Genomic DNA, 11,936 nt, shown 5'->3' with positions numbered 1-11,936 from the left:
TTGCAAAAGTTAATGCATTTCTACACTGTCTGATCTATATAAACTTCCGTTTGTGTCTATAGTTCTTAGAGAGATACCTTGAATTATATAAGTGTAATTTTCAGACTTATTCATGACGTCACTGATCACACAACATATGATCTGATCATTATAAGCTTTAGATAGTAAAATGTGTTTCTTTATTGACCTTCACACTTTGATCAGATTCAAAAATAAACAATTTTTAACTTGGAGAGGATTTGTTTTTATTTATATTCTTGTGCAAAGCTTCTTGTCACATACAGAATGTAAAGTGTTCTGAATCTAACCACTTAGTGTGAAAGAAAAACAAAATCATTAAAACACAAAACTTAACTGAAACCAAACTCGGGTCTCTTATGAAACAACATAACTTGTTATACTTCTGAGCCTCATTATTATAATAAAAAGGTGCAGTTCAAAAGTAATGAGGTCATTTTCTATTTCACACAGTTGCAAAAATACTATTTTTTAACAGTAACATAATTGAAATGAATGCAAATATACATTCTATGTATATGTAGAAAAACAAAGATAAATGTACGAGCAACTAAGCAGAACTATTACAGTTGTAAAGGCTCGTAGCTGCAACGCAAGTTGGTTATTTTATCCAAATGTATAACATATGAATTCCTCATTTGGAAATCTGAACTGCTTAAACACGGACAGGGATTTATTTTAATCCCTTTAGAAACCTCAACAGAAACTTCTTAGCATAATGGTCAAGTCCTACAGTAAGTATGTTAGCAAACTGAACATAATTTGTCACTTCCAGACGGTAGATTTTCTATTTACATGCTGAAATTCTCCCCAACCGATAGTTTGACCAGCCAGGACCCGAAGCCCTGCTGCGACAGGTACGTCCTCAGCATGGTCTTCGCCTCCTGGTACGGCTTCGCCATCCTCTTCAGCGACAAAATAAGAAAAGAGGTGATTTAATTCAAATGAATCCTTGCACAGGATGTGGTACGAGCTGGTTAAGTTACGGGATATACAGCGTATATTTTGATGGATGACGCTGCTCCACTTCCTCCCGTTGTACAAAAATGAAGCTAAACTATCACCCACTGGAGGTTAGCGCTATGTTGTCTATCTTTACAAACACTATGGTTGCAACTACGAACGATGATGGTAATCACACCAAATACAACGTGTGTTGACTCATTAAAACCGCTACAACCTACTGCATGTTGATTTGAAACTAATTTGTTACTTTGCTTATGATTTCACACAAAGTGTGTGTGGGGGTGGGGGAGCTGTTGATGTTACCTTGGCTTCTCTGTAGGAGCTCGTGGCCAGCAGGTCCTGTCTCTGGGCTTCTTTGGCCACCAGCTTGAAGCGGTGCAGCATCGCAGCTTTGCACAGACGACTTGCCAGAGCAGATCCACTCTTGAAGGGAGATCTAGAAACGGGGAGTTAAAAGAATTAGCTGTGATGAAAATCTCGATCCACACACAAAATGTCCAGTTTGACAATTTAAAAAAAAAGTGCTGCCAAATATGAAGTAGCTGCCAACAAATGTGCCTGCGAGCTGAATGCAAAAATAGAGCGGTCACATTCTGACTCTGTGATGCCCACTTCCTGTTCAGGAATCCTTACTCCTCTATGGTCTTGCCCTGCAGACCGTCCACGACCTCCAGGGAGCCGTCCCCCTCGCTCCAGTTGATACCGTAGGTCAACTGACCGCCGTCGCTGCTGTCAGTGGCCACGGAGGGCGCCAGGCTGATGTGGGGCCTCATCATGCAGTAGAACATGGGCAGCTGAGAGGTGATCCCTTCCACCCGCTGGCTCACAGACATCTCCATGCCACGGATATCCCTGCAGCAAGAATCACCTGAAGAGATATAGACATTTAGTATATTAGTGCAAATGTGGTTACACTCGATTTTCTTTATACAACGTGAGGATTGAAGAACATTTACTCTAGATAGAGGAATTAAGGACGGTTAAAAATCCACCTGTAAATATTACAATTTTTATTGAGTATCTTATCTGGCTTTTCTATGATTTTTAATCTTTGCGTTATATTTTGTGAAGAACCTTGTATCACTGGATTTGAAAGTTATTGTAGAAATAAATATTATAATAAACTAATTTAAAAAAAAAAAAAGTGATTCAATGAAGACGTTCTACATTGTCACACATCCCATACCACGGGCTCTGGAGTTTCCCTCTCTTGTGGCCAAATGTGGGTCATAAAGTCATTCTGATCATGAAAAGAGGAAAGGACACAGTCAGATAGAAAAAAGGTAATATGGAAACTTGAGTAGGATATGTTTCACACTTCACAATTTTCTTTCAGATCACTTTAATGTTGGGGATTTTGTTGGCTGACTACTGCAGCAACCAGCACAAATCAGCAAGTCTCATTCCGCTACAAGGTCTGGTCGAGCTTCACCATCTCGCCCAACACCACCTTGGACTGATTCTGATGTTCCATTTGCTTCACAGGAAAAGGTGGCACAGAATTTGAGAATGATGGCTGTCTCTACATTCACTGTGCGGTGGACAAACCCTAATAGTTAATTGGTGATGACGTGTTCACTTGCCTATGAGGATGCTCTGGACGTAGATGGGGTCGATGAAGTGGCTGAGCAGGGCTCCCTGGTATCCGAGCACCTGCCACTGAGTGATCTTGTCTGTGGTGGACATGCTGACCACAGTGGAGGGAGAGTGGTCGAAGGATGATGAGAAAACTGAGAACACCTTTGAAAAAACAAGCCCAAAAGATTAATCATGCATCAACAGCCACATTTAAAAATCCTGTAGATGACAGGCGTAACGGTACAACACCTTGCCCTCCACTGACAGGTGCAGGCTGATCTCGTTGTTGACTTGCCACGCCGAAATGGAGAGGGGGTTCAGACGCCTGAGACAGAACACAGAGCAGAGTCCAAAAAGTTTTAATCAATATTCATGCAACTTTACCCAGAATTTGAATTTTCGACCTGACCGCTGACACAAACAATCACCAAATAGCTCGAGGAAAGATATTTTATCTTTATCAGTAGTTTGTGATGCAAGATGTGTTTCACTCACTTACACTTGTACTGCAATATTGGGTAAATAAAGAAATCCAACCTAGAATGGCACTCAGTAGAGCCTCGCTTCTGATATTTGGTTCTACTCATGACCTCAAAACTTGATCTCCGGTGTCTAACGAGTAGCCAGAACATGATAATCACAAATACTAACAGCCTGGACGGGATCTGAGCGGCCCCCTTTGGCAGTTGATTCACATATAGGTGAAGGCTGATGCCGCTCTTCAGGCTGAGGAGGCCACCGCTGCCGCTCTGCTGGAAGACCGACTTCTCCGTCAGATTGGCCGTTTTGCTGAAGAACATCAGCAGGTGCCGGTACAGAAACCTGACAACACAGAATGAGAACAGGCTTGTCGTGATGCTACACCTGAAATACACACGCTCATGTGCTGCATCATTGTCTAATCACCTCTAATAGTCCAGTAACACAACATAGCAAGCTTTGAAAAGGACACTGTAAAAAGTGCTAGTGATCTCAGAGCACCGGGGGTCGGCTCAACGACGACAACAGGAAAGTCACCCACTCTGAGACAAGAATATGTGGCCTACTGTGGTCTGCGAATGTGTAAACATACACCTACGCCACTGCCGAGAAGTGCACATTCAACAAATGTGCATGGATGTGACCACATTTCACAAACAGCAGCACAGGAGAGGAAGGTGCTAAAGGAGATATGCAATATTGATATTTGGGGAGACATTGATGAAATTAGTTATTTAAATAGTTTATCTATTATGTGCAAGACTGTTTTAGACTGTTCATTATCATATTGCGCTTCTTGATTTTTCTTTTTTTTGTGTCCGTAACGCCGCTTCGCATACTGACGTCGCCCCCTAATGGTCAACGCACAGAAATACACGTCTTTCCATGATACAAAGTCTTTTTTCACTCAGTTTTTGCCGCCCGGGTTTGTGGAATATGCGCCTGATGCAATATCGGGATAAAATCCGGACGATTATTTCATGACCACAGATCAGTGGAACCACATTAACTATGCTCACTATATTCTTATCAATATATCTATTGATATTTGTTTTTTTAGCAAAATACTGGCTGAACAAGTGAATTAAATGAAACCACCTCCTAGCTAATTAGTTTTTATGCTCATTTCCTGTAGCACAAAGAGTACAGTACATTTGTTCAGAAATCAAATTCAAAACTCAAAGATCTAAAGCAAGGACAGGATTGTGTGTTTGCGGCTGACCTCATAAGAGATCTCCTGGCAGTAACAACTGCATGCGAGTCGTGTAAGATCCGTCCACTCGATGAGCCGCTCTCTTTGGTGTTGAAGTTCCCGGTGCCGAGAGCGACCACCTCACAGCCGCTGGCTAAAAGAGGAGAGAAGAAAGTGGGGACAGTTGTGTGTGTATATAGCACTTAGTTCATAGCGACACAACTATTTAACAGACTGCATCGCCTCAGCTTTATTTGTGTATTTCTATTTTTGGTCTTACAGTGCTGTGAAGCCAAGGTACGGCGTTTCCGAGCAGACGTTATGAAGCATGAAAAGCCAAGTGTTGCTTCTTGTATAGTATAAATTATTGTGTGTGTGTGTGTATATTTATATCAAAGTTTAACGCATACCATTAATAGTTGCATAAATCCTTCAAAATTCAGCAGGGACTGTGTCAGAGAGGCTTTGTTCTAACCGTAGTGTAACATTTGAGGCTGTATAATAAATTCGGGTGTGGTTGTATTTGACTACATAGTAAATCTAAGATTTCCCAACATGTCAACAGTCTCCTGTGTTTTATTACTCTCAAGCCAGCCAACAGGAAACACCTGTACTACGAAGTAAAAAAAATACCCAGGATCCCTCTCAGTTATCTGGCTTCACTACGCCAAACAAACAGTTACGCTGAGCTCACTTACACGTCTGAATGATGAATGCTGCCGTGGTGCCCGCGCACGCAGAGAACTCAAGGTGGCTGCTCATCAGTTGGGCGAGCTGATCCCTGACGGCCTGAGGGAACTGGAGGTTGACAGAATTCCTCCTTTCTGAAGAGCAAACAATAAAATCAGCAGGATTTGATTTCATGACAGACAAGAATGAGAAAGACACGTAGAGAGAGATGTGTCCAGTGATTTCCCTGACATTCTCTGGAGGGACTGTATGTGAGAATGCAAATGTTATAGTCAGTTGCTCCAGACATTTTCCGAGATGCTACCCCTCACCTGAATGTCTTGGACTATTTGCACACAATCTCCTGCTGCGTTCTTCATATGTAAAAAGAATAAATTCCAGAAAGTGTCCAGACTTAATTATCCGGATATTTTCTTCGGTGTTTTAATGGAGAGCTATACTGAGCGAACAGAATAAAATCCGTCCGAACTTTTGTGGTTGCAGTGGACGAGGTCTTTTAATCCCTTTTCCGTGTCAGCGCGTACTTTCAGAAACTGAATTGTGCTTGTGATTTAAAGACTTTACATTAGGGTGTAGGACAATGTCACAGTGCGAGAGAGCGATTTAGGAAATCCAGTTACCGTGATTGGCTCTACAGGGATACACATCAGAGATGGAGGGCTCCTCTCTTACTGGGAGGAGTGGAGGGGCATCTGAGGAAAGAGTAGCTGTTAAAAATGTACAACACACAATATATATATATATATATATATATATATATATATATATATATATATATATATATATATATATATATATATATATATATATAGATGATTATTGTTTCGAGAACTAGTGTCCATTATTTCCAACGAGGAGTGATTCTGAGGAAAAAAATACCTTTCAAAGTATTTCACACCCAAGGCACTTTACCTCTCCACGAATTTTCCACTTTCCACATTTCACTGAGGTCAACATTTGCCCAAACTAAATGAGAATCTTAAATCTGCTACAGAAACACACTCATCAATCAGCATCGGACACAGACCTGAGGCCTCGGGAAGACCAGCCTCCACACTTCCCAGGGTGGGCAGCAGATCCTCCAAAGCCAACTGCGCTGCCTTCAGCCTGGCATCCTTCTTGGTTGTTCCCATGCCGGTCTTGTACTCAACGCCATCAATCACCGCACAAAAGGCAAAGTAGAGCCCTGGGATGTTGCCTGAGAAAACAAGAGTGGATGAATTTATTGAAAACAAATCCTCAGTTCTGGATGTGGATCAGTGTTTTGGATGAACCATGTCAAAATGTGCAGCCAGTAAAGTACATCTAGATAAAAACATACAATTGGATCTGCACCAAATTGTACACACTCATATATTATGAATTATTCTCTGTCTTGAATCTCGTAATTTTAAAGAAAGTGACAAAACAAAATGCTGGATTCTGCACCAATACGGCATCTTTCCACCCAGTTCAGGGTTTATCCAAAAGGTTGAGAGAGTTGAAGAGATTTACCTGTCGTCACCGTTTCTTTCATTTCCAGGTGGAACTGCAAAATCTTTGCGAGCTGATGGAGCAGGCTCACAGCGTGGCTCTCACCTTGCATGTATCTGTCAATCAGCGTTTGAGGCGATACCGTCGGCTTTAGAGCGTAAGCTTATTTGGGGCAAAGAAGGAAACGTGTAGAAAGGGTAGATACAAATTAACACTGATATAGTTTGATCAATTTAGTCAAAAAAAAAAATACAAAACTATCAATTGGAGGATGGAAGCAATTTGGAAGTTATTAGCTGGATTCAAATTCTTTCTGAGACTTACCAGGTATGAATGTTTTTCTCACTTGTTGGTCAAAGATACGTTTGCTCGGACCATTCGAGGTTGAAGGAGCAGACGGATATTCGTATGGTTCGTTCAGTCCCGGTGCCACAGGCAAGTTCTTCATGAGAAGTTGCGCAAAACATCCTCTGGAACCTCGAAATGAGTCACCAGATGGAAACATCCCGGAGGCTTTGGCAATTGGCTGGATTAACTAATTTAAAAAAAAGAGAAGAGCCTCTTGATGCACATTGATCACAAAAGGCCAGAGAGTTGTGAAAGCAGTACTGGGGATTTTCTGTTTGTTTTAGGTATAATGATATAAGAACAATCCTTCATCAAAATGTCTAAAAACAATTATACGCAGTTGTTTCATTTATTAAGCGAGCTAAAAACCAACTAAGTCTAAGACATCACCCTCCCTTTAATGAAGTTGTTTTCAGTTAGTGTGGAAATTCTTCCAGGGAGGTGCTGATTCAACTGTATGATCATAATGGAGGAAGCAGTTTTTGATGCTGATGAGCTTTATTGCGAAGACAGATTTGTTTATTTGGCCTCCCCTACTTGATATTAATATGGTGGAAACAATTGATCTATTTAATCTCCTGTAAAACACACAAAAAGCAAATTTTAACCTTAATGGAATCTGCATTAGTGCTAGCTAGGTGTACCTAATAAACTGCTACCGAGTGACAGAAACATTAGACCTGAGCTGAGAATACAAATTATAAAAGGCTATGAATATGTCTTAGGCTTTCTGAAGTCACGTGGTCCATTGGCCTCAGCTTGAATATTGATATTTCATGTTACAGTAAAGGTGCTTTGAGTTGAATAGGCCAAAACCAACCATTGGAAGTTAAATGTCATTTCCACACAAAGACATTAACGAGTACAATGAAATGGAATATTACATAAATGTGTTTATATATCAGAAAGTTGAAGAGAAAGTTGGCTACTTTTAAGGATATCACTCGTAACTTGCTCATATTAAATATATATATTTTGAAGTCCTTAAAAAAGGTGTGAGAGATATTTCCCCTCACTGTTGTTCGTGGTGACGTCCACGTGTCAGGTTATGTTAGTAACTAGCGGTAGTTAGCTTGTCGGTATCTCGGGGCTAAAGTTAAAACGCTTCCTGAAACTTCTGCGTCACAACGTTAGACTTTCGACGTTTTCTCTAAAAAAAAAACATCTGACGTATATATTCTGGTTCTGATTCTGCGTTAGTGTTGTTGAAACCGTCAAATCTGACGAAAAGAGAGGGGGGATTGTAAAAAATTAAATATGAATCGTTACACGTGCGCAGACTTTCAGAACTCACCGCGAAAATTCTACAACGTCGACGTATCGACCGAAGCTCTTCTTCTTCTTCTTCTTCTTCTTCTTCTTCTTCCTCTTCTTCTTCTTCTTCCTCTTCTTCGTGTCCATCATCTTCCTCTTCTTCTTCTTCTTCTTCCTCTTTCCTTTTCCTCCTCTTCTTCTTCTACTTCTTCTTCTTCTTCTTCTTCCTCCTTTTCCTCTTCTTCTTCCTCCCTTCTTCTTCTTCTTCTTCTTCTTCTTCCTCCTTTTCCTCTTCTTCTTCCTCCACTTCTTCTTCTACTTCGGCTTCCTCTTCCTCCTCCTCTTCTTCGTCAGTTCTCACGCAGCAGGTGAGTCCATCTTCTTCTTCTTCTTCTTCGTTGCGCAGTGGGGTCTGTGGTGATTGAATTATCACCTCTGGAATATAAAGGTAAACGTTCCCCTCCTGTATTCTGTGTCTGTGAAAAACATTCGTAATAATCATAAACATTTTATTTCCATGATTTCAAATGTGACTTTAGCTGGTAACCAGTGACGTGTTCACTTGCTTTAACAATGTGGGAAAAGCCGACTTCCCAGCCCAGCACTTTAAAATCATACTGGGAGATAAAAATCAAAATAACAACCAAGTGAACTAATCAGGAAACCGTGTGTTTGCATCTTGTGTCACTTGGAATAAAAGTTCTACAAAAACCTGAAGAATGTGGCGCTAACACTATAAATCACTACAATTCAAGGGTTGATTTTCTGCATTAATACCAGTAGAGTATAGAAGAAGCTTCTTGGAACTTTTATTTCGTATTCAGTTTGAATTTTGAAGTTTTTATCTCACATCTAATCACATTTACCTTCGACAACAGGAAGTTGCACTGAATCCGGAACTGTTTGTGTACATCTTGTGTCACAATCTACTATCGTATTAGTGTAGTCATAGTATTACTGATTTAGACTGCTTTGTTTCCAGTGGTTAAACCCTGTGGTTTGAATTGTCCCCGGTTCTACCGTGACGAGAGATGCTATCCCATCAGCCGAAGTTTGCATATTTCTTGGTGAATGCAAATTTGGGAAGTCTGGTTTACATGTTTTCCCTTTTTCACGCGGAGCCGGCTACATTGTCGAATGATCAAATTCAGATCTCCTACAGAAGAACAAGACGCAGCTGCAACATTGCACCTTGTCGTTTCTTAACGTTCTAGAATTGCAATGGATTGTGTTGAGGAAAAATGGCCGTTAAAAAAAAAAATCTTACAAATCTTACAAACACAAAACCAAACCAAAAAAAAAGATGTGGACATGACGGCAGTTGTCATGATCAGTGCACGGGGGCAGCTTTCTCTTTTTCCTCTCAGTCAACTTTTGCTGATGACAGAGCTCACCCCCACGCTCGCTCTCTGCAAACTGTCATGGATCCTCCCCAGGTGAAAACCAAGATCCTCCAAGTGTCCCGCAGGTGCCTGTCGAGGAATTCCCCCGATATGGTTCATTCCATATGACGTAACTATCATTATTTATAGATACTGATAGATAACTATCAAGATTAGCCTGCGCAAATTTGCCACCTCATACTGGGAGCTTTTAGGGGGTTTCAGAATCTTTCACTTTTTTTATATTTTCTATGGGAAAGGTAGAGTCTCAGATGATGGTGGTTATGAAATGACAAAGCAGGTATATCAACAATAGATAATTATCTTCTGTTTAATTGATATTATAAATTAGGTACAGTAATGAATTCTGAAAACAAAGCAGCAGTGTGTGCAGCCTGAACGTGAGGATGTGAAACAAGAATTACATCGTTGGTCCTGACCCTGTGTCCTTATGACGATATATCTTGATGAATTTGTACACTTGCACTGTTCAAAATGTGTTTTTATCTTTAAACTATAACCCAATATTTGTGATTTGAGCCATTTCCATCCATTCTGTGGTCCCATCGTCCCAATTTACTTTGACGAGTTAAATAAGTACCGACACAAAAACCAAAATACACATGATACATCATACATCATGTTTTTGCTTGTATTACGTATTGTGCATTGTGAAATACGCTGAGTGACACGTCAGCTGCGTCTCGGTTTATTCGCTGCAGCCTCCGAAGAACTGAATTTAAAGACCAATTGCACAACAGCGGCGCGACCAGACCACCAGCAGGTGGATCCCTCCCTATCCCAGGATGCATTGCACGTTGGTGACGAGGTTATGGCGAGTGACGAGACATCCAGTGCTTGAGTATCACGCTCCAACTCACCTTTTATATTGACCATACAGACAATAGGGTGGAGGTGATCTTCTCATCTAATTCTCAGCCAAAAAGCTAATTTACCAAAATGTTAAACTATACCTATGCCTCATTGGGACAGTGATAGTATCGGTGGTGCTGGGTCTTCCAGCCAAATTGCTGTTTGCTACTAATACGAGTAAGTTTAATGGAGATGAGGTGGTGGATGTCTGTGGTCAGAGGGACTTGACATTACTAATCAAAACTTATCGCATGTTTAAGGTCATCATGAAAGTCTTCTGTGGGTTTTGATTCCCCCCCCATGCACTATGCAGTACCCTCGCTGCGGTAGACGATTAGTAATTACGAGAGTTTAAAAAATGAAATGGAACGAGCAGCCCACAGCAGTGTGCAGTGAAGGTCACCATAGGAATGACAAAGGTTTTCCTCCCCCGCAGACGGTGGGGCCAGAGTTTGAATGCACTTCTCTAATCAGTCACACTTCAGAACATGGCATGAAATGAGTTTGCTTCCTCCATCCTAGTGTTAATTTTCCCACCAGCGGCTCAGATAAAGGAAAAAGATGAGTCACTCAACTGCAATGACCCCGTTTTCCCATTAATGAAGTTGAAAGAGAACTAGTATTCTGTCTGTTTTTCTTCTAAGCTGGTTAGTTTATGGTTTAAAGAAAGTTGATGCATTATTGATGTTTTAAAATCTATTTCATGCATTCAGCGGTATTGAATGTATTTATTTGTTGTGGGGTTGCTCGTTCCGCACGTTGGTATCACAGCAGCCACGGTCGGAAATGAAACCCTCAACAAGGGAAATATTTGCTGATATTAATAACCCTGTGCACGTCTGCGTTCTCCCACCAGGTTTGGAAAAGCTGGGGACTTCCCCCACTGGGTGAGATTTTCAGGACCCAGTATCATCACCATCAAACCTACAGAGAGGAAGGTATTTTGATTCTTTAATTTAAAATACACGCCCACTAGATTAGAGGTTAATGCAAACAGGAGCTGATGTCATTTGGGGACATTTGAATATGTAAATGCTGTGGGTCTTATTTATGCATCTGCCTACAACAATATTCCTGATCAATAGGATATTAAACTGTGTTTTAATAAGATTAAGTAAGATAAGGGGAATAGTGAAAATAAAAAAAGTAAGTAAAGTAATAAATAAGTAAACAAAAACTATAAACGTGAGGAAATATCAAAACATATAAATAATATATAAAATCTAAACAATATATATATATAATGTGGCAGGATTACACATATAATTTAAAATACAGAAAATGAGTGTCGCACAGTTGAATTAGTTAAACCTGAGTGAGATATATATACTTGGTCCTGTATAGCACTTCTCTAAACAAGGTTAAAAGACTTTACAAAACAAGACCAAACTAAAATAAGGAAGATAACTTCAAAGAGAATGTTAAAAAAACAAACAACATCCATCAAAACCAGTTCAATCAGTCATTCAAAAGCTTTCCTGTAAAGATTTGTACGAGTAAAATGCTGACAAGTCTCATCTCCTCAGCTCCAGCGCCTCTGGGCATTAATATCAAAATCCTGGTCAACCCACGTTTCCAGCCTTGATTTACAGGAACTACAGCAAAGTGTTTGTTGTAAGACTTTAGATGATGACATGGATTGTAGGGAGTTAATAGGTATGTGATGCAACAGGGGGCAAGAC

At 40.5% G+C, this 11,936-nt stretch overlaps 1 protein-coding gene across 1 annotated transcript; it reads right to left on the bottom strand.

The window, feature by feature from the left end:
* Positions 1-228: 228 nt before the first annotated feature.
* adad1 (adenosine deaminase domain containing 1 (testis-specific)) lies at positions 229-8,117 on the bottom strand. Its single transcript, XM_035161609.2, has 13 exons — positions 8,040-8,117; positions 6,722-6,932; positions 6,419-6,559; positions 5,952-6,122; positions 5,545-5,616; positions 4,933-5,058; positions 4,265-4,388; positions 3,214-3,384; positions 2,812-2,887; positions 2,568-2,724; positions 1,618-1,852; positions 1,288-1,420; positions 229-923 (listed from the first exon to the last, which is right to left on the bottom strand). Exons 2-13 carry the CDS (start codon positions 6,900-6,902, stop codon positions 810-812), a joined length of 1,701 nt encoding a protein of 566 aa, XP_035017500.1. The 5' UTR covers positions 6,903-6,932; positions 8,040-8,117; the 3' UTR covers positions 229-809.
* Positions 8,118-11,936: the final 3,819 nt, after the last annotated feature.

Source organism: Hippoglossus stenolepis, chromosome 7, assembly GCF_022539355.2.
Source record: "Hippoglossus stenolepis isolate QCI-W04-F060 chromosome 7, HSTE1.2, whole genome shotgun sequence".
Taxonomy (NCBI): domain Eukaryota; kingdom Metazoa; phylum Chordata; class Actinopteri; order Pleuronectiformes; family Pleuronectidae; genus Hippoglossus; species Hippoglossus stenolepis.
This window is presented reverse-complemented; position numbering and strand designations above follow the sequence as displayed.

What these genes read in the sequence shown, in the direction of transcription:
- adad1 (XM_035161609.2), bottom strand. Translation starts at nt 6,902, where the DNA reads ATGTTTCCATCTGGTGACTCATTTCGAGGTTCCAGAGGATGTTTTGCG. An exon ending in GCTCAGATCCCGTCCAGGCT is followed by an intron (nt 2,888 to 3,213) that starts GTTAGTATTTGT and finishes GTTCTGTCTCAG; the next exon opens with GCGTCTGAACCCCCTCTCCA. An exon ending in GCTCCTACAGAGAAGCCAAG is followed by an intron (nt 924 to 1,287) that starts GTAACATCAACA and finishes TTGTCGCTGAAG; the next exon opens with AGGATGGCGAAGCCGTACCA.